The 23,779-nt window shown below is 40.7% G+C and overlaps 1 protein-coding gene and 1 non-coding gene across 2 annotated transcripts; one reads left to right on the top strand and one right to left on the bottom strand.

The window, feature by feature from the left end:
* Positions 1–2,346: 2,346 nt before the first annotated feature.
* On the bottom strand, positions 2,347–14,410 carry tada2a (transcriptional adaptor 2A). Its single transcript, XM_019277782.2, has 15 exons — positions 14,268–14,410; positions 13,106–13,212; positions 12,921–12,980; positions 12,750–12,841; positions 11,743–11,900; positions 11,007–11,095; positions 10,783–10,855; positions 10,620–10,683; positions 8,398–8,441; positions 6,505–6,615; positions 5,218–5,289; positions 4,746–4,878; positions 4,284–4,327; positions 3,839–3,918; positions 2,347–2,776 (listed from the first exon to the last, which is right to left on the bottom strand). Exons 1-15 carry the CDS (start codon positions 14,290–14,292, stop codon positions 2,591–2,593), a joined length of 1,338 nt encoding a protein of 445 aa, XP_019133327.1. The 5' UTR covers positions 14,293–14,410; the 3' UTR covers positions 2,347–2,590.
* Positions 12,226–12,300, top strand: trnat-agu (transfer RNA threonine (anticodon AGU)). The gene has a single exon. It is a non-coding gene; the product is annotated as a tRNA-Thr (tRNA).
* Positions 14,411–23,779: the final 9,369 nt, after the last annotated feature.

Below are 23,779 nucleotides of genomic sequence, written 5' to 3'. Positions count from 1 at the left end.
GACTGTCCGATACAGGATAGTTGGTTAAATTAAAAATGCCTGTGTTTATATTAAAACATTTATTCACATTGAGCCCATTTACATCACAAATGAGATATAAATATATATATATATATATATATATATATATATATATATATATATAGATAATATATATATATATAATAATAATATAGATATATATATATATATATATATATATATATATATAGTGTACATCACAGTTGAATGTGTGGTTCCACTGTGACATTAAGACTGGACACTGTATAAGTGTGATAAAAACTGTGCGGTAGTTTTTACCATCAGTGACATGGACGTCTCCTCGGTCAGTGCACAGTTTGTTCTGATCGTTGCTTCACTTTTGAGTCCAGACACTTCACGTCACATTTGTTTATCAGCTCTCACCACAGTCCAAAGACCAACTGACCGACTGCAGCCACAAGCTTTATTTTTTTTTTCTCCAACTCTCACATAACAGTCATACAGACACCAAACACATCTACATATAAAAGTAATTTAAGTTGTATTAACTTATATATCTCATAATGAAAAATAGACAGATGAAGGGGATCAATTCAAAAAACAAGATCATATATATACACACACACACACAAAACAGGAATAAAAAAAAGAAAATAAATAAATAAAAGTTCTTTCCTTCTTTGGGGGGTTAAGAGCACTTCTAAAACTTGCCATCAGACTATGTGTTGTAGTTAAAATAATCAATAAACAACTTTCTTTCCTGATTTTTCAGTAAGAATCTAAATGTGCTAAATGCTCTAAATGTCTCATAACATCTGTCATAAGTTGGGGCTGTCCTTTGTTTCCATTTAAGTAGTATCAAGTATCAAACGAAACCAGACTATTGCTTTTCGTCATACTTGAATCAGTAATTCCTAGAACCGCCACCAATGTCTATATTAATAGGTCTATGTAAAATATTTTGATAGAGTCTGAAAAATAATAAGGGAGGATAGATGAAAGCCTTGTTTGCTGAGGCTGGTTGCCAAGTGTGACATGTGGAAAACTGTATCCTGTGAAATGAGCAGAAGTGAACGGGGTAATTTATTCTGCTGCTTCTTGTTTGGTGTTGATCCTTGATTTGATAAGACACATGGAGGCGTATATATTAAAAAAAAAAAGTCTGAATTTCTTCTTTCACCTTAAATCTATACATTGCAGCATTTCACTTCAGATGCTCCTCCAGGGGGTCGTCATGTCCTCATCATCAAAGGCTGAATCTGCCGTTATAATCAGGCTGATGGCTGCTCTCTGCTCAGATAAGCCCGTCAGAGGCCGGTGGCCTCCTGCCTGTGTTGGATTCGTCACAGCTCTCCCACGTCACACAGCGCCCACACATCCACAGATGGAGATCGAGTCTCCGATGCCACAAACTGTCTGTGACACTGTGGAGCATCTTTCAAAAGCACTGACAGGACTGTCAGATCAGCACTGATCAGGCTGAATTATGACTCTAAATGAGCACTGCGGACAGGAATCCATCAACATTTAGTTTATACAGAAAAACAGGAATGAAGTTGTTTGTCTGGTGTCGAGATGGCTTCGAATCCATTGACTTTGTGTGGCTTCAGAAGCTGCTGTGCAACCAAATCTGCTTTAAAGATGTAATTTCCTGACCAAGAACTATTTGTTCATAATAGAAACAAATAAAATTATCAGAGTTTAATTAGTTAAACACACAGTCATTTCATAGTTTGATGAAGGGACAAACCAAACCCTCTGGAGTCTACACAGGACCTTTAATGTTATTTTTAGGAGTTTTACGGCTACTGTAGTTTGTCCTTCATGCTTGAACTGAGAGGGAGAGGTGAGGGGTTTTCAGTTGGTGAGATGCCACTAAATTCTAGACACTGGACCTTTAAAGTTTTATTCACATTACATGTAGCCACGTTTGCCAACTTCCCTCCTCACACTGACGTATCCTGTATTTCATGAGGGAAGTTATAGCAACTATCAGCACTGACAGGCGACCAAATCAAACAAACCTTCACCTTGACGTTTAATAACTTTTAATAATCAGTTGTTGAAAGAACTACTCACTGTTACGCACCAATACACCACAACATATCCCTTTAATATAAATAACCTATTTCGCAATAAACAATTTTGATTTTTATGTTGAATTAATATTTTTTTCTGTAAACAAATTTCACATTTTTGGATGTTCAATTGGCCAATGAGTAAAAGATAATCTGGAATTAAAAAAAAATTACTATTTAAATTAAATTCAAGTAAAAAAACAGGATCTGTAAAATAAAGGGTTACCAAACATTTCAGTTCAAGTAGAGCCAATTCAAGTTAAAACATCAACACGTACACCAAATGGTTTTTTCAGAAACATTTTATGACAGGAGAAATAAATACATCCTTATTTCTTGATGAGCCCCTGTTCATCTGACATAGAGTTATACAAAGATTTGTCATTTTAATACATTTTAGACTCAAACACAACTAGACATTACAAATGTTACAAAACTTGAAAGGAGCAGCGACGATATGAACCTCTTACAAAACACAGGCTTTACGAAGTGACATGATTACGAAGGAAAACTAACCACAATCAAACGCTTTAAGCCTTAGTGATGTAGCCCTCTTTGATGAGGAAATCATAGATTTTACGCGTCTTGTTGACGTCGATCTTGATCAGCGCTCTGGCCTGTGCGAGCCGCAGACCGCCCTGCCGTCTGCACTCGTTCAGCAAGGCCTGTTTATATTCCAGGTAGGCTCCTGGCACCAGCCGCACCACCTGGCATAACTACAAGCACAAAACAAATACAAGAGGGTACTATGAAACGTCTGAAAACATAAACAAAGTCTTATTCAAGGTCTCAGTATGAGTCAGTTCATCTAACAGCGTCTGAATCACACGTGGAGGTGTCCCATTCATTCATATCAACTACTTCTGTAACAGTTTATAAATGTCAGTTCATCCACCACGCCAGACCAAGCAGCAACCTCTGTGGCTGTGAAGTGAAGCTGGAAGTATCAAAAACTGCAGTTCCTCAAACGTCCACTTGAGGCTGGCTACAGAAGTGAGTAAATCTCCATAAGTCCCCATGTTACAATGTCCAACTTCACAGCAGAAATAAACATGTTTACAGCCTGGTACAAAAAACTGTTTCGGGTAGGGCGGTGGTATAAATACACCGGTAAGCTTTGGGACCCTTTTGACTTTTCTCCGACGGCAACAGAAACATTCGTGGGGTGTCTACAACAGCCCAGAAGGGACAAACCAAACACTGGCTCTACATTTACATTTTTATTTTCTCCTTCATGCTTGAAACAAGAGGTGGAGGTCCAACCAGATGTCACTAAACATAAACATACCGGACCTTTAATACGAGTGTTTTCGAGGAGTGTGGTTTGAACGCCTGCGTTCATGCAGACTTGGGTGTTTAAAGGGATTTATAACCCACTTCCACTTAAAGGCTAGTTGGTTTGGAATGACACTTAAAGTGGCGGACCCTCCACATGAACGGAGTGTGTAGGGAACAGATTGGTACTGGGCCTCTGTGTCTGCTGTAGCTTAACACCAAAACTTTCCCTCAAGACTCGTGTAAATCCCACCTGCCCTATTATTAATACCTACTTCTCAGAACAGTGAATTTTCCATGACTGCAGTAAACTGTGTGACCTCAGTAAAACCAGTGGACTGATTAATAAACCTCTGTTAACATGTGCGACCCTTCCCTAAACGAGATATGGAGATATTTTACTAAAATCTAACAAACTGCAGCTCCAGCCTTGCTCTGTTTGGTAGATTAATGTGTCTGAAGCTGTAAATCTGCTCCACAGTTTGTGCAGAGGAGAGCCGTACCTCTTTCTCTCGCTCGTTGAGTTTCTCCGTTCCCGGCAGCCCAGTCAGGTTGAGAGGAGGGGCGCTCCGCCTACCTGTTGCTGTGGAGCACAAATTCGACAACAGTCAAACAGGCATGCAGCACCACTGTGTTGGTCTACACTTCAGATAACATAATAGCAGCCTGACAACGTGCAGTTAATTCCTTAGAAGCGATGGGAACAAATATTTACGGTGTGCAAATTGTGTAAATATAGCTGTGTGGGAGCGTGCGTCTCGTTCGTGCTCTAGAGGTTAAAGCTAATTTGAAAGGAAAAACAGACAGATAAATATGCATGCGGGGGCCTATTTTTTTTCCCCAGTGTATTTATGGAGAAGCATTAATGCGACTGTGCCCGAGGCCACGCAAAGACGACAGAGAGGAGGAGGCAGTGCAGAGGAGAAAAGGTGGAGAGAAGCTTCCTACCTGACACTGTGATTGTTGTGACAGCTGGAGTGATGCCCGCATCTCTGTAATCAGAAAGAAAGTGTTCGCATCTCTGCAATCTTATTTATACACACAGACACATCCCACTTACACACAGCAACTATTCTCACTTCAGGATCATCGTCCAACACAAAAACACAACATGAATCATCGCATTCAAGATTTTTTTTTTTTAAGGTGGAATAATTAGAAGAACTTGGAGAGCACTCAAAGAAAGAGGCCTTGGATGTAAAAACAAGTGCAGCGACTTGTTCAAAAGACTAAAAATACCAAAAGGACTGAGGTTGAAGTCGGCTGCACAGTAACACAAACGTCTGCTCTATTCAACTCAGCGCGCCTGGCGCCGAGTGCGATGATAGAGGTCAGCGTCTCCGGGGAGCGCGACTTCAGCAGCCCTTCTGTCACACACTGGGTAACAAGCAGGAGGCTCGGGAGTCTCACATTGCAGCCTGTTTACTGAGCCACTGCTGGCAGGCTCTGCCGTCCTGGATGTACTGCAGCACGTCGCACAACATGGTCCGCTTCCTCCGCTCGTCTTCCCTCATTCGCTTCACCCGCTCATACACCTTGGCACCTGAGAGAGGTCAACGAAAAACAGCACGAAGAAAGGTCAAATTCAGTCCACCGACAGTTCAGGGTGATGACTCTGAAATAGATTTTTCAGGTTTTTACTGAAATAGTAAAGCTTTTGCAACTCAATAAAATATCGTTGAGCTTCACTTTGTGCGCCATGCATCAACAAATTAGCCGAACATTATTATTCCAAATAATTATCCAAAGATACACTGTGCTGCTTGAAAATAAAGACTTCAGCAGAGCTCGAATATGAATACATTTTCCCTGCTGAGCCATGCAGCTTTAAAAAATGAAGGTTTGTCGAGCAGAGGAGTGAAAAGGTCAAACTCAGACTCACTGCAGAAAGACTTGATCCCTGCTTTCCTGTACTCCTGCAGCCGGCGGATCTCTCTCCTCAGCTCAAACTCCACTGGAAGGAAAACAAGAGGAGATGAAGGCGAATCTGTTACAAAGAGAGACACCTGAACTCTGTCTCACACAGCCAGACTTCATCCAACGCAGTGAATAAACATTTTGTAGATTCATAAAGAGTAGACGGACGGTTAGATGAGACAATACCACTCTCACTTCTGTCCTGTTAAATATGAAGCTACAGCGTTCTTTCTTTCTTTTGTTTTACTGACAACCTTAGTACAGTGTACATAGTGACGTTTGTTACAGGTTCTTTAAGACAATAACATTAATGAATCTGTGAACAGTCAGGATAATTGTCCTTACACCATCATTGATCCTTCAATACAAAATCAGGCCTGAGGGGGGTCTCACATAAGTGACTCAGCCTTTTTTCTGCTCAACTTTACTGATTCGTTTCACTCTCGTCGCCCTCATGGTGTCATTTCGCTGATTCAGTAAACTCTTTTAAATCAAAACTTCAAAGACTTGCCTTTCTATCCTGTCATCTCTTGATTGTTATTTATTATGTTTTATGTCTCTCTTTATTTATGACATTGAATTGGTTATGTTTTGTGTTGTGGCACTTTGTAAACTCTGCTTTGTTTTTTTTTGTTTTTTTAAATGTGCTATATAAATAAAGCGATTATTATTTCAGCGGTAAACAGAAACACAGTTAGCGACAAGCTGGTGAACACTGAGCAGCTAGAGAGCAGCATATTGTTAGTAGAGTTAGTAGAGACCAAAAACAAATACATGAACTAACTGTTTGCTAACAATATGTGAACATTGTGCACTAAAAAACAAAGTTTGAAAACAACAATTCATCGTTTTTATAAAAGTTATGTGCCAAACTATTTCTTGAGGATGACCAACTACTTCCTGTAGCCTCCGCTGGTTGCCTAGCAACTGATCAGAGCCAAAAAAAATAGTCCGGCACATATAACTATCCATTAACCAGCAGATTGTTGTGAAATTGTGTTACTGTTGAACCGAGTCTACACAGTCATGTGGAGCAAAGCTCTCTCCACCATCACTAGAAACAGCACTGAAGCTGTTCTGGAGGGTCAAAGAGGAACAGTCTCGTACTAAGACACTTCACGTTGGCTTTTCCTTTAAGTTTGCGCATGCAAATATACTAGAAATATTCTAACTGGTTATATTGAGTGTCTGTCTTTGTGCCTGTCGCACACATTCTCGGATCTCGTCCGTCTACGCTCAGCCAGATACTAACGTGCGTGACTTTCGATGAATTTGTCGTGTTCGATCGGTCCAACCAGTCTGGCAAATCGTCTCATGACATCATACAGCTCCTGCACCTCCTTTGGGTAGCATCGCTCGAGCACTTAAAGATGGAGAGAGAGAGAGAGAGAGAGAGAAGTGAGTGGGCAGTGGATACAAATATAAACACACAGAAATATGAAAGAAATATCCACCCACTGGATACTTTTACACATCGACACTTTGTGATTTTGTGAGGAGAAATGCTTTTTGAATTCCCCTAAACTGCATCGTCACCGTTTACATGGAGCTCTGAATCAACACATAAACATTACCACTACATATATTATTAGGCAACATGTGGCTGCACTGCGTTCTGATCTCTTGAGGCTGCGGTATAGTACGGATCTGTACGTTTTATTCAAACGCTGCTGCTATCTTTGACTCTAAAGATCATTTTGGCATCACCAAAAAGTCCAAACAGATCAAGAGACGAAGAGCACAACAGGAAGAAAATGTATTAAATGAGATCCAGCAACCTTGCTGCATCAAAAAGCACCAGCACCACCCTCCACCTCCTCCACCTCCTCCTCTTCCTTGAGATTGGTCACAGTACACCGAAGTGTATTCACCACCACCACTTAACTCACTCTACAAGCACACACACACACTCTGAAGAGTTTGTTGTGTTCGTCTCAAAGCATCACCCGCTGTTGCCGAGTAACAGACAAGTGTCAAAGCCGGAAAGGAAAGCTGCTGAGGGTGTGTGAGAGGAGCGGTTGTGTGTGTGTGTGTGTGTTTGTTGGTAAAGTTCCTTCATCAGGCTCTTGAATGTGAGCGCTAATTAGCAGCTGCCATCTCAGGCTGAACACATAAAGTCGTACTCTGACTGAACAAAACAGTGGACACACACACAGAGCGATGTTGTTCACATCTCCACGGAGACACAAACACTGAGTGCAAACAAACACACACACACACATACACACACACATACACACACACACACACACACACACACACAAAAACCCACAGACTTAAATCATTTAATGTAACAAGATCTTACAGGACTTCAGTCAGACTGCTGCTCTAAAACAACAACGCTGGTCAATCTGCCTCGAGCAGTAAGTGAGACATGATACTGTGAGCCTCCGGGGCTCGGATACTGCTTCCATTATGGCATGTGGCACACACACACACATGAACACACACACACACACACACACACACCGTAGAGACACACAATCTTGACAGTCTCCATGACAACCAGTCTGCAGCTCTACAGCTATTCTGAGTTCCCTTTTGTCTTGAAAGACTGGGGAGATAAGGGAGCGGAGGGAGGAGGGGAAAAAAAGGGGAGGAAGGCTAACCGGAGGCCGGAGGATACATAAATAAAACATGAGTGGAGAACTCTTTAACTCCCAAACCACGGCCAATTTCACAAGAGCAACACGTGGAGATGTAACGGCTGGGCGGGTTGGTCCGACTCTGTCCGACCTCCCCAAGAGACACAAAGAATAACATCAGTGAGCTCGCTGAAATCCAACCTGTGACAGGTGGATCAATAAAAGAAGCCACCCCCCCCCCCCCCCCCTCCGCATTTCAGCTATTACGGCAGCAGTGCTCATCGCACGGGGGATCTATTCACAGTGAAGCAATTATGCCACGGCACACAGCCCCTGTTGACTATTCGCAGCCTCGATCGTAAATACGAGCTCTGTCGGTTGCCACACTTCTGCCCGCCCGAGGGGCCACAGAGGTTAACAGCGGTTATTACGTCTGAGTTGTTTGCGTGCATCCATAGAAACCCTTGGCAGCGATTTAGCCGGTAGATATTAGATGCCTCCCTGAGTTGCTATGAATACTGTGGCAGCCGTGCCCATGTGAGGTTCATAAGAGGACTTACTCTGGAATTTGCGCAGGTTGATCAGTCCGTGGTCTCGGATAACCCTGACAGAGATGGAGATATAGATTTATTACTATGCAAATTAATATTCTGGCACCTGGCATTTACTTATATGCAATTATCTTGGCTGATGCAGTCTATAAAGTCATTATGACATTTGAAAATCCAACATACATCCTGTACACGGCAGCTAGGTGAAATTTGTCCAGTAATTGGGTTTGAAACCAAAAGCAAACAGCTTCAAAGGTAATGGGCCCGCTTTAAAGTGCACCGTGAGGTTCAAAGGTCAGAGCTCGAGGTCTTGGCCCGTGTCACGAGCCTGGAAGCTTCTCTGACAGGCTTTAAGTTAACAGAGATTAAATGCCAACACACAATAAGAAAGCACGCATGCCTCCCCAGCCGGACATGCCACGCTCGGGGACTCGTTAAAGTTGATTTAGTGATGGATGCTTTACAGCGAGGATTGACCGTATCGCCAAGCATGACAGCTACGACGGGCAACGAATTCAAAGTCTTTATTTGAGAAGGAAATGAACAAAGCAAATGTGGCTGCAGCTGAACAATATTTTCATCACCTGTTGATTTTATTACAGATTAATTGTTTGGTCCGAAGCCCGAGGTGACAGTCAGTTCAACACAGTCTGAACTTTAATTAAGCACGCTTCATTTCCAGTTTATTGCACAGAACACAGTCTACAGCAGTCCTGTGATAAATCCTCCCGTCATGTTAGATATTCGTTAAAAAAGGTGTTGAGTCACAGAATTAGTCATGATATCTGGTGAACTACTCTCTGGATTTCTTACACTCAACATCCACAAATATTAAAACAAAATACCTGTTTGGTTTACGGAGTGTAACAGCTAGAAAAGCAGTTACAAAGAAATGACTTAACCCTCAGACGGCAGTCTAATTCACTGCCCCCTTAAGTCATTAAGGACAAAAAATGTCCACTTAAAAAAAGAAACTGGTATAAAAACTTTACAAATTATTTTTTTTTCTACATTTTTCTTTAAATGCCAGTTTGATTACTTGATGTCACTGATGTTATTTATAAAAAAAAAAACACAATGAGTTTTTTCCCCCCCGATTTTTGACACCACGTTCTGTTTATATTTATATTGTATATATATATATATATATATTTTTTTTTTTAAATGTAAAGATGAATCACTGCATGAATATATTAAGCAATGATAACTGTGTAAAGTGCTGCTGATATGATTCTAAATAAGAAAAAAATATATCTAATAAAAATAACAATAAAAAGATGTTGATTCAAATGTACGACTGCTTTGAAAGATGTAGTTTAAGGAGCTGCTGAACTCTGTTGTGTTTTACTTACAGATGTTTAATATAAATGTGATGGACATGATAGAAATCTGTCAGTTAACCCTTCAAAAATGGATCATTGTAACCTTAACGAAGCTATGATTTACTGCAGGACTGCTGTATTTAGCTACATACACATAATAAAGTGTCACTCTCACATTAAGACAAAAAATAACAGCAAATCCTGACAGACGAGACGCTGGGATAGTTTAAAAAAATCTTATTTTTTAAGCTCTATATAATGTTTGTTAAAAGGTGTCACAATTGGTTCATTTTGAACTTGAAGTGTCTTTTTAATTTAAATACTTATCAGACATTACTATTTTTGTGAAATCTAATCCAAAGTGCAAAACATTGCGGGCTTTTAAACATTTTCAAAAGGTCTCCTGCAGTGAGGGCGTCGTCTGTGCCAGCCTAAAACTGGGAAAAATGTTAAACGGGTTCACAAGGAGACCGACACACATTCCCCATTTCCAAAAATATTCAAGGTTTGAGGTTCATAAATTGCACCTGAATGCCTCGCTGTGACTCTTAATGAGAGTCTGAATATGCATTTATAATCACGCTGCTGACTCCATAACATTCACAGTCTCCCAGGACCTGTGTGTTTAAAGAGCTTTTAATACAATAATAATTAAAAGTTTAGATTAGAAATTATAAATATATTAGCATTATGAATTCATTAATATTAAGAAGATACAGACAAGGGGTTTAAAAAAAGTGTTTGCCTTGTACATTTTAATTCAGTATGAAATTCATTTATTCTGCCTGAGAGCACAAAGAGTACTAGAGGGAACGTGAAGCTTCACAGGTCAATACAAAAGGCTGTAACGCCATCTACTGACAGGCAGGAGGCATTACACGATGCTGAATAAACAAACACTGGACCTACTTTTTCCTCCGCTGTCTCTCCTTTAATCTTGAGTGATATATATCCACAACGGAGAGCTTGAGAGCTGAAACAAAATGAGTCACACGACACAGTTAGGAGTGTACCGTACAGTAAATGTTGTAGTTCAAACTGTTGTCAATAAATTTTTTTCCTAAAGTCTCACCGCGCAGAATGTCTGAGTCATCGTCCACAAAGTCGATGTCTTTCAGATCCCATTCTGCATAGTTGTCAAACTCCTGACAAGAAAATTGATTTTAATCATCTGCCGGTTTGATAAATGATCACAGAGTCTTGATTAAAAACAAACTTGCTGTGAATCAACAAAACCGGCGTGAGTCACTGTTTCAGTATCATTTAATAATGAGCTGGACACAGGGGTCTCATCACCTCCATGAAGTCTGCTCTGGCAGGCATGTATCCGGCCATATCTCGAGACAGCACAGAGTCAAACGTGGGCCGAGGAGGGTCATCGGTGGCTGTAATATCAGGGGAAACAAAATGTAAGCATGCAACACATTTTTGTTTGTATTGCCACCTGAAATCCGAGATTCAGTTTTCTAAAACTTGCAGCGAGTCCTAAGAAGTCTAAATGTAACGGGTTTCCGTCTCGGCTCAGAGTTTGCCAACTGTTGCGTGGACACGACAGTGAAGCGTTTGTCAAACACTGCGACAGATGGAGACCTGAAGCCTGCTAGGAGCTGAGACAAGTTCCTGACCGACCAACTGCTTCTGTCCAACTGTTCACTTCCGTATTTATTAAAACTTCATCTGAATCTTCGTCTGTTCCTAAACTTGTATGGAGAGGTGAGAACAGAAAACCTGTAAAGACTCTGTTGCTTCGTTCTTTAACATTAGTGAAGATAAACAATAGAGACAATAGATACTGTTGTTAACACTTTATATTCGAGCTTTAACAACCTGTTCAAACTCAAGATTTACAATCTATAAGAGCAGACGTCTGAAGTAGTCTGCGCCTTGTGATTCAGTAGAGGACACTCCACTATCAGCTTGCCCTCTTGACCTATCAGTAAGCAAAGCCGTCCCTAGTGGACAATCAGGACACAAATGTATCTCAGATGCAGTGTGTGTCTAACCATAGATTGCAAAGTAAGTGGATACTGACGTTTGAAAGGAATAGCGCCCTCTGCAAAGCGAGAGTCTTTTGTTTTCCGGAGGCTGAGCAAGGTGGAGGAGAAGAGCGGGTTATTGATGAAATTCTTCATGTAGTGGCTCTCACATTCCTCTTTGGTTTTGGTGCGCATCTGATAAGCCACGTCCTGCCTGCAGCAGAAAAATGACAAAAATTAAAAAATGGTTAATGTGTAACGATAGCTGAAATAGAAGCTTGTACATGAATAAACCACCACCAGGTTATAAAGAGTGTCAGTAGTACAGTAGACAGTGGTTGTTGAACATATTTCAGTCTTCTAAATAATTACCGGACAATCATTCTGCTCTCCAAGAATGGAATTACGCCCATCGCTAAATCTTGAATTCGATAATTCAACATACACTGCGACCAATCAGGCCAGAATTTCTCAACCTGTGAGCCCATTTAATGTGTCACTGTGTCTCAAGACATCAATCAGATTTTCCATTTCCATGAGGTGCTGTGGCTTGAGTTGGTTAAAGCGCCTGTCTAGTAAACAGGAGATCCTGGGTTCAAATCCCAGCAGTGCCTATTTGTCTTTAATTATCCCCCAGATCAACAAAGTATCTATCTACAAATGCGTATATTTATCAGGGTCAGAGAGAGGACCTACACACCGAAAGGCCCCACAAACCTTCCCGCTGTGAGGCGACAGATCTAACCACTGCTCCGCCTGTCTCAAGACATTATCGTTCATCATTTTTGAGCCAGAAGTAGCAAATTACTTCGATATATATAGTATTCACATTTAGGTCTGTAAGCCAAACATTTGTCAAACAGCAGTAGCTGAGGAAGCCATCAGTTCACGTCATATCATGCTAGTGCTTTCTGTTTATTTCTAATTGTATTTATTATACAATATACAGTATTGGCCATAAATATCCAAGGCTGGATTGTTACACGTTTTCATCAGAGCACCAACACACAGTCTGTTAAAAGACTGACATAATAGTAGCAGCGACAAACAAACAAACACTCACCAGTTTCCGAAGCCACAGTCCATGACTGCCTCCAACAGAGACATCTCCTCCTGCGCTGTCCACCCAGGCTCCAGGACGGGGAAGTCAGACGTCTGTGTCAAGAGCGAGGATGAATATGTGTATGAGTGTGTGTGTGACTACATACATGCAGACGATCTTTATTTTACTCACCATGATTTCATACTTGTGATCACTCTCATGCTTCTTGTACTCAAATCCTCTGGTGAAACACTGAAATAAAAACATTTAATCTCAAGTCAGACTGAGCACAAACAAAGGCCATAATAATAATAATAATAATAATAATAATAATAATAATAATAAATAATATGTGTGTGTGTTTGTCTTGTACTAACCTGGAGGCAGAGCAGAAAAGGTGAGGGTCCACACTCTGCACACTTGATGTACGGCTCTGTGAGGTAAGACGAGCAGCCTCTGCACGGTGGTTTGTCAAACGGATCATCTGAAATGGACAAACCATGATTGATATTCACTTAACCCTAGAACACCAACGTCGGGTGATTTTCACTGTGTTGCTGCTGTCTGAGTTGCATGGGTCCTGGGGTAGCTCCAGGCTGCTCACTGATGTCATTAATGGTTTGTTTACCTCCTCCCATCTATGTTTTTTTCCAAGAGGCATGCGTTCAGGTGATTTTCAGTTTCAGTGATGCAGAAAGACCAAAGGTGGACCAAAAGAACAAGTTCCCAGCTCCATTATTTTTTTTTGTTTGGCAATTTCTCATTAAGGATTACCTGATTTTTCAATAATTTTGCTGCATGGTACCTTTTTTTAATTTTATTTTATGTGATATTGTATATTGGGAAATTAAAGAACAGTACTACAGTTTGGCATACAGTGTTGCACTTTTACATAAATTGATGAAAACTGTATTTTATCCGGGTAAAATATACCTGACGTTGGTGATGGTGTTACTAATTTTAGTCAAGTCTCTGAAGTCAGTCTAGATGGTAAACAAACCCTAGTGTTTCGGTTTAACGTGTGACCGTGTTAACCGGTGACCGTTGTCGTAGTTACAGCAAGTGTTGAAACAAGAAGACAGGTGCTGTCCTCATGAATGTCTCCTCTTATCACAGTGTCAAAAAAACAACAACACACACCTGACTCGTCTTTGCTGTTTTGATTGACAGCTATTACACCCTCTGCTATCGTAACCACGACAACCACCAGTCACCAGTTAACACGGTCGCTCGTTTAACCGAAACACCAGCTAATAACGGTTTAGCCTCGATGTTTATGAAAGCTGGACTAAACGTTAGGTTTAACTAAGCCTTGGGTTTGCAGCACAGTGTGGTTTTCTTGTTGGATAACACGACAACGTTTTTTTAAAAAAGCAACACTTTGTATTTAAAGGCTGACAAACACGTAGTTAGCTGATATGCTAACGTTGCCTAGCTGCAGAGGAGCTAATGTGGCTAACTGGAGCTAACTGGAGGAAGGATCCAGATGTTTAGCTGCAGCGGTTGTTGTTTTGTTTAACGACATAAATCAACACTTACTTCCAAAAGATGCCAGGCGATCCATGTGACAGCGTTTAATACTTCAACTTAAACTAACACTACTAATAATGGAGCTTTATGTCTCCTTCTTCTTCTTCTTTGTTTTGTTTCCTTATTGTTGCACACACTGCCCTCTTCTGGACTTTACCTCTTTACTACTTCACAACAAGATATCTCATTATGATCCTCCTCCCTTCTCTAGATTTCCCACATTATATTATACTCTTGAAACTTCTTCTTCATCTCTTCCCTTTCATATCCATAACAAAGCAACAATCACATGCTCCATTGTCTCTCCCCACAAAAACACAGACCAGGTGGATGTTTTCCTAATATATCGAGTGTGTTATTCAGTTTACTTAATCTGCTCATGATCACCTGCTCTGCTCTGCTACCTCTCCTACCACACCTTTAAATTTATATAACTGTCTCCCCTTTTTCCTGCTTCTTTATTTCCTTCCATAATAAACTTTTTCTTTCTGCTTTTGATAATTTTACTTTCATTTCCACCTCCTCACGTGACATCTATTGCACGTCTGTCTGTCCTGGGAGAGAGAGAGAGGTCTGTGGCTCTTCCTGAGGTTTCTTCCACCTTTTTTCCCTGTTAAAGGTTTTTTGTGGGCAAGTTTTTCCTCACTCTCGAACAAAGGTCTAAGGACAGAGGGTGTCACTCCCTGTACAGATTGTAAAGCCCTCCAAGACAAATGTACTTTGTGACTTTGGGCTATACAAATAAAATCTGATTTGATTTGATCCTCTTTCTTTTCTGCCTCCTTAGCAATTGTATCTGCTTTTTCATTCCCTTGTATACCCACATGAACGCTGTTTTCCTCCCCTGCTGGGTTAATCAGGATGTTTTTAACAGTATTTCATATAATATTTCCTGGTGTATTTTCACTTTCCTGTTTTTATTGCTCAAGAGTGATGAAACTGAATCACTGCATATGACTATCTTCCTGTCCACCCTGTCCTCCACCCATTCTATTGCCAGTAATATTGCACATAGCTCCACCACATATATAATTAAATGATCTGATGTTCTTTTTTCTGGACAGTTAACTCCTACACTCATTCAAGTACTGTACTTGTACAGCTTTGAAGTATTTGTACTTGTACCTCTCCCATATATTCTATTATATTTATATATATTATAGGGAATATATAATATATACTTTACTGCATTTATGTCATAGCTATAGTTACTATTTTAATCAGTACTTTCCTGCAGAATTAGTATTTTTACCTTTAAAAGTACACCATACTCGTAAAATATATTAAGATGTAAGACTTTTTAAATTGTTGTATTGGTACTTTTACTTAAGTAATGTGGAGTGTGCTGTCTGTACAAATTACTGTGTCAAATTCTTAACCTAGTCATTATGACATTTCATTTCTCACTTTTGCTAAAATTCTCAGTTGAATGTAAAATCCTTGATCTGTGATTTTTGATTGTTTGCTTTGGTTTGTTCAGCCCGTTCTAAAGACATCAAAATGTCGTACAACTCAGTCTACACATCTAAGAAATTTGAAGTCATTGGATTTTTCAAACCATCTGTAAACACCTGCACATAGTCTGTAGATTTACCTTCCTCATAACTGTAAAACTCACTCATGAACTCTTTTATTTCTCATTTAAAATCTCACAGGGATTATTGACTATATCACTGGTCATTGTCTTAATAAACCAAAACTTGATTTTGGTGTTCTCTACATTTCCCAGCAGACCTGTAGCATTTCATGGTTGGGTGTCTATCTTGATGACCTCTCAGATTCATCCAATAGTTGACTAGGAGCTGTTTGTTTAGTGGCATTCTCCTGTTTAATCTTGTAACCTAAGAGCCCCCACCTGCATGGATTACATCTAATCCTCAAAGTAGAGTTTTTGATTCTGATCCATAAGATACCTTGATCTAATTCAGTGGTTTAGAAACTGAAGAAAGTTCAGGATCCAAGTTGAATTTTAATGAAATAAAGATGAACCGGATAAGATTAAAACTTGCATATCTGTATACTGAGATTGTCTCTTGCTTCCTCCCTTTTCAAACATGTGATATCGAGACAACTGTTTCCTTAAATTCACTCAGCTTTAACAGATCCAGTTTCTTTACACCTCCTCAGACCTCAGTAATCCTGCCTCCAGGACTTCATCTTCCCTTCTGTTTGCAAGTAATCCTGATTACAAAGACATGACTAGACGAGCCCAAGTTAACCTATAGGTACTTATTGGGCTGCAGGCTTTCCACATTTACAGCATTTTCTGACCAATTACTGACTGTTTGTCCACATATTGTACTTTTATTTATTCTCATCAGCAAAGATGGTTGACATGGCAACATACATTGCTGCTGTGTTTTGTCCGATTCAGAAAAAAAGCCAAAAGAAGCCAAAATAACACCATTTAGATTGTGTGAACTTCCATCATACATGTAGGCAAAAAGAGACTGAGGTCGTTCTCTGTTCGACCACATGGTGACGATGTTGCACCACTCCTGTTGAGAAAACAATGACTGCCTTGCAAGTCTCTCTTTGTCTTTCTCTGAGCTCACTCTACCACCTGAGCCTTGTTTAGGTCAGTGTGTGTGTGGTAGGCTGGATAATAGACAGGCAGGCAGATGATGGATATGACGCTGCACTACATTACACCCCCCATGTACTCTAGCTGTATTTTCCATTCCATAAAATCAACCCCACTACGAAATGACCACTTCAGGAGTGCTGCTTGCTCTGAAAATGGCTTAAAAACAGCTCACTCTGATGCAATAAATATCTATGATGCTTGATATTTTCCAGTGCCTGTGTCCAGGTTTGGCCCTCTGAAACAAATACAGCTCCTCCTACTCAAGGACACTCCTGGTGGCTGCACATCAGGGGACCTGGCAAAACAAATATCTCAAAACCTGGATACATAAAACCGCAACAGTGCAGGCCGTGAAAGTATGTGAGAAAGTGTGTTTTTTTGGTGTGATTTAGGTGAAATGACCCTTTGATTCAGAACAGATGTGACATCAGCAGCTGGTTGGAACCAGTTGCATCTCACATGATAAGTGCTGACCAAAGTGATGGTAATGTTATACTAGGCCTATCGATTTACAGCCAAACGTGCAACTTAAGACATTTAGGAAGGAATTTTATCTCTCTCACTTTAGATCTCATTAGATTGGATGCCAAATATGTGTCAGATAGCCTCTATTTTAGCAGCAAATACCCTAGTAAGGGCTGTAAACTTATACTAAACTGCACAGTGAGAGTTTCTCTGAGCTATTTCTGTGAGGACAATCCACAGTGACAAGTGTGTTCAGATGCAGCGTCCCGTCTTCTGGCCCTCTGGGGTCGCCTTAGACTTCTGGGCGAGAGACTTAGTCAGCATGAGAACCCGACAGCAACACAGCTTCGCGACAAAGTGGCCTCCCGACAGTCTGCGCACAATAAAGGGACAGTTGTACTTTCCCTCTCGGAGGATTTTCCAGCTTACTGCCAGAGCACAGTTTGTTTAACAACCCTGTGAGAACGTTATGATTTATTTGTCTTTAAAAGGGGAACTCCTCTTTACTGTGTGACAGTTGGCAATATAAATGATGTGTGGACGATGAAGTTCTCCTTAAGCCAAGCTTTACCCTCAACTACAACAACAACAACTGGAAAACTTTGGCAGGATGTACGCTACATCACCAACATGTGGACACTAGAGCTGTCACGATATCAGATTTACATTATACTGTGGAGAAAAGAAATCACATCATATATATCATATATAACTTTTAACTTTTATACTGTTTTTGTCTCTTTGCATGCAATCATCGTTAAGATGCAGTATTACCACCTACTACTGTATGTTGGACAGGGAACACAAAGAAAGTATTTTAGAGGCTCTCGATTATATCCACAATATCAATATTTCATCATCATTATAATAATATTTGCTGTGCACATATATCTTACTGATACTTCTGGACACATTTTCAGTTTTTCAACATCACACACCCTCCTCCAAGCAACCTAGATTAGGCTGACCAGACCCAAGATGGCACACTAGCTACTCCACCTTCATGGCTCTCCTCTCTTGAGCCACAGCCACCTTTCAGCTCTGTCTACTGCGTCTGTAATACTGTGGATTGCTCTTCTCCTCCTCTCTAGCAAGCAAAGGTATCTAAATAGAGATCTGGCTGTCCCTGTACCCAACCTCTACAGGGAAGCATCTTGCTGGCATTCTCTGATCAGACCTTCATACTCTCCAGGTGGTCCTCCCACACTACTGTCAACTCCAGGATCATGACTCGCTTAGTGGGAACAGACACCAGTGCTGAAGTCAGGTCTTAAGGTGGTATTTGCAATGTGCACAACATAACACGACATTTGGGAACCTGACTGCAACATTTTCATGCCAAACTCCATAAAGAAAAAAAAAACTTTAACTTTTCCTTCAACAATCAAAGTTGGAGGCACACTGTTGTCTAAAATATTGTTGTATTGTGTTGAGTTAAGACTAAATCTAAACCTAAATCAGAACTAAAGGGGTCCAATGTGCCGTGGTGGTGCAGGGATTAGCACTGCCTGTGAGTTTGCACGTTTGCCCCGTGTCTGCATGGGTTCTCTCCAGTCCAAAGTACGATTTAATGGTGACTCTAAATTGCACATAGGTGTGAATGTGAGTGCGAATGGCTGTTTGTCTCTATGTGTCAGCCCTGTGATGAACTGGTGACTTGTCCAGCGTGTACCACGCCTCTCACCCAATGCCAGCTGGGATCTGCTCCAGCCCCACGCAACCCAGATAAGCATTAACGGTTACAGGAAATGGATGGATAGATGGATGGATGGATGGATGGATGGATGGATGGATGGATGGATGGATGGATGGATGGATGGATGGATGGATGGAGAGTCTAGGATATATCTTGAAAAATAGAAGTACACACAAGTATGTGGAAGGATTGCCCATTTACTTCCAGCCACAGAGAGATAATTATTAAGTTACTGGGAAGATGATGTACCATTGGTTTACCATCATTCCCTCCAGTCAACAACATATTAAAGGTAAATATGCCCTAAACAATGTGAAAACAATTGGTGGGAAGCTGATGCTTGCTGCAGCCCAATTTGTATGAGGACAGCATTGTATCCTCCATATAACTTTAATAAAACAAAATTCTCACTGCAAGCCAATTTGAAAAGCCAGGGTCAGCATATGTGGGAGCATACTGTATAAAATAACATCTTGGCAGTGAATGCGAGGCAGAATCCATTATCCACATGGAGACTAACAAAGAAAATAATGTCAGCCTCACAGAGTGACATGTGTGCTCCCCAACGACGGCCCCTGCTGCAGCATCACTGCCTGTGGGCAGACAACCTGCTGTCTTCTCCAGCCACATGCCACCCCCGCCTACCCACAGTGCCTCTTTCTCTCTCTCTCCGCTGACTTCACACCCAGAGTAAAAGGACTAAAAGACCAGGCAAACCCCCAGTCTGCAGGTCTCACGCTGCTCATGTGGATCAAAGACTTGAGAGCCTTGGGGTTTCTCTGTTATAGGCGTGTGCCAGATTATACACCGGCCAAACAAATGCACACCCCCGCCCCTATTACATCTTTAAAAACTCCCCCAGTCTCTGCCCACTCTTTTGCTTCTTACCAAAGCACTTCCCAGCTGCTGTGATTTGAATACGAGGGCCCCTCCGAAGAAAAGAGGGCATCTGGCACACTCCTTAGAGACTAAGAAAAAGGAGTTAAACTGCTCCTGTCATGGAAATGTTCTGAAACAAGATTAAACCTCTTTAAAAAAGCCAAAGAGGTAAAATGGACACAAGCCCTTAAAGACAGACAAAAGACGACACAAGGAGACACCTGGATCATGTCGATATGCTCACAATGAAATGTTGCTTGGAGTGGATGAGAGCTTTGCTTTATAAATTGTTTTCGTGACTAAAGATCAACACAGAAAATCATCTTTCTTTAGTTTGAAATTAAGGACATGTCAGCAGTAATTGCCTAATCACTCTCTAAAGGATGCTTTCAGCTCAGATTTATTAGGCTACCTGCCCCCATCTGGGCACTACCACTAATTAACATACAGTTGCTGTGTTCACAGGAAAAGCTCTTCTTCTGTCGTCACTGTATTGAACAGAGTTAATTAATTGCGCATTGAGAGAAACACGTCTGTTTTGTTTTTACAGTACGTGTCTGGGGAAGACATTTTATTGAGCCTATTGATTATATTTCTGTGGCACCCGCTACTGCTGCTAATACACAGACTAGATAACAATTAAACAGGTTTCAAAGTGAAGGTAATTAACAATGAATGAAAATGCAAGAAACCTTCTCCTAAAAACGTCCACTTTTACTTCAATAGACAGCACTAATATCTCATGAAACTTTGATCTAATCTATTTATATATTTTCAGTCAAATGTCACACAGATTTAGATTAAAGTCGGAGCAGATATGGCAGAGATGGTTGAGAAGTGGTGGCGTGAAGTTGTAGGATAAAAATCTGACGTCCTGTAATGAGAGTAATGGATGCAACGTTGGTTAAATATGTGAATTAAGTCTATGGAAATTTACAGGAACTTCTATTATTATTTATTCTATTTGTTTTTAGCATCGTCTTTTAACACAGTTACAACACAGCAAAGCACTTCATCAATTTGGTCTGGAGTTTACCTCCATTTATAAATGGGCACTCCAACTCCCACTTGGTGCTTAATGATACTAAAGTGCCTAAAAACATGCAGACCTGAATGCCTCACATTCAATGTAATTAAACCGCTGACAGCACAAAGAATGGACGGCGGCATGCGTGACAGGTTTCTGAAGAGTCATTGTGAAGCTCAGATGTGTGGCTCTGGCTGGCTCCATGTTTGTAGTCCTGCCTTTTCTGCATCCTGGTTAATCTAGTAAATCGGCAAAGATGTGGATCATCACTGGACCTCAGGTGGCCGAATGACACCTGGGTCCTTGGGTGCTGTAACAGCACATATCTGTCAATCAAAGTGGCCACTCTGTTAATTATGCATAACTTTAAGCCTTGATATAATTTGAACAGGTAAGTTCTATAAAAATTCAGACTCCGTACCGTTGTCATGAACAGGGAAATTAGCTATAGAGGCCTGTACCAGGCTCTAAACATGTTTATTTCTGCAGTGAAGTTGGACATTTTAACACTTGGACTTATAGAGACTGACTTGTTCTGTAGCCAGCCTCAAGTGGACGTTTGAGGAACTGCAGTTTTTAGCACTTCTGCATTGTCTTCACTTCACAGACACGGAGGTTAATGCTTGAATTAAACCCAGTACACATGGATATAACCAAGATGTTCTATATATAGTTTTGGTCAAACTATATAATAGTTGTATTTCTTTGAAATACTCTCTTACTTCTGAACATTTCTCTCTCTCTTATGAAAATCCCCCAACCTCATGGAAGTGCAAGACAAAATTACTCGGGTACCTAAGTTCAGGGAACTAAATGACCTTTCACTTCCTTCCTTTACCAATTTACAGGAATTACCCAGATGGTCAATTCAGATTATAGCATTAATCATAAACTAATCATTGCTGTGTGGGAAGATTTTTATGATACCAAACAGAATGTGAAAGAGCCACACGGAGACGTCAGAGGATGAAGTGACCTTTGTCCTCACAGAGAGATGCTGGAGATCCGTCACGTGGTGCAAAGTGACTCAAGTCCAAAATATGTGTCTTTAAACTGAGTGTTGATGAAACTCTAGATAAGAATCACATTTTTGTCACCGTGGAAGAAGCTGTAAAACTTCATTCCCCTGTTGTACGTGTTTGCTTTCATCTAGGCTTCGTGTTAAGTGGAGAGTTTTGAGTGGGATTCAAACGGCTTTTGACATGCAGCACTTGACACTGCTTGACTGTGTTCAAGTAAGAGTCACGAGGTGTTAAAGAAATTGAGATTACTTTGCATTAAGTGCCATATAAATGTCAATAACAATCCAGAATGACCTGACTTCCTGCCTTCCAGCATCTACAAAGCACTCAAGCAACGTTAGATGTGAATAAATTAATGAAAACAGACGACACCCACACAAATGTGTCATCAGTTTACTTTTGCTGAGCGAGAGATTCCCTCTACATATGTTTCTCCTCCCCGTGAGCTTGCTGGACATCCTCTCCCCACGGCCAAGGTAACACAGAGGAATCAGCACAGTGAGAGTTCAGGGAGGTCAACAAGTGGGTGTGGAATGCAAGTGTTTCCCACGCGGCGTACCTCGACACACCAGCCCTGAGAAAACATGTGTCCGGCCTCAGCACGGCAAACTGGAATTCCAGGAGGTTTTTCCAAAAGAGCCACAGTGTGTGAGGAGCCATCGGGTTAATTCAAACAGGACAACAGTGGAGGAAGTACTCAGATCCTTTACTTAAAGGTACAGTGTATTAGATTTAGACGACTATATTTACAGAATATGGCATAAATTAAATCTAATAACAAGAGGTGTGGTACAAGTTGGTTGCAATCAGCCACTCCAGCCACTACATTGCTACATCCTACACACTGGTCCTTTAATTTAAAAGTAAAATATCCTGCATTTAAAAACCTACTTAAGTGAAAGTATAAAAGTATGATCAGCTAAATGTACTTAAAATACTCAAAGTAAAGATACGTACTATGCAGAAAAATCGTCCCTTGTGACTCAATTTTGCAACCTCCGTGTTTGTGAAGTGAAGCCAATGCATAGCAAAGGTAGCAAAAACTGCAGTTCCTCAAACGTCCACTTGAGGCTGGCTACAGAACGAGTCAGCCCCCATGTTAAAATGTCCAACTTCACAGCAGAAATAAACATGTTTACAGCCTGGTACAAAAAACTGTTTTAGTCTCTATAGCTAATTTCACCGTTCATGACAACAGTACAGAGTCTGAATTTCTATTTAACTCACCCAAGGCTTAAAGTTACGTATAATTAGCAGTATGGCCGCTTTAATTGACTACCAACTTCACGAATACGGCATCCATTCTTTATACTGTCAGTGGATTTCACACAGCTCACTCAGGAGCAACAAAAGGCTTTGTACAACTTTCCCCACATATATCAAAATCTATTAACAGACTTTGATGTGCAGTTCCCCCTTTAAATATGTAAGTATGTATTCAGTTCAATTGCTCAGTCTGTTGTTTTCTGTAGCTATTGGAAGAGCCCCCCGCTTTGGGGTCATGAGATATATCTGAGTGGTTGTGACATGAGTGGGATAAAAAAAACAAAAAAGAAAAACAAAGTACAGCTCCATGAATTCATATTCGTCTTTGTACTTTTCTTTCATCTTTCCTTTTGTTGTGAAATATTGAATAATTTTACCTCTTTATGCTCTCAGTCGTTATTTAAATGAAGCCATCTGAGACGTTTAGAGGGGAAATGTCTCTTTGGTGGATCTGCTAAAAGGCATCTGAAACATGACAAGGGACCTGAACTAGACACTGTTCAGTCAGCGCCACAGTTAGTTCCAGTCTGAAATGTCAACAACTATTGGATGGACTGTCATAACATTTGGTGCACACAT

This window comes from Larimichthys crocea, chromosome VII (assembly GCF_000972845.2).
Source record: "Larimichthys crocea isolate SSNF chromosome VII, L_crocea_2.0, whole genome shotgun sequence".
Lineage (NCBI taxonomy): Eukaryota > Metazoa > Chordata > Actinopteri > Sciaenidae > Larimichthys > Larimichthys crocea.
The sequence above is the reverse complement of the archived record's forward strand: the minus strand, read 5'-3'. Positions and strand labels throughout refer to the sequence as shown.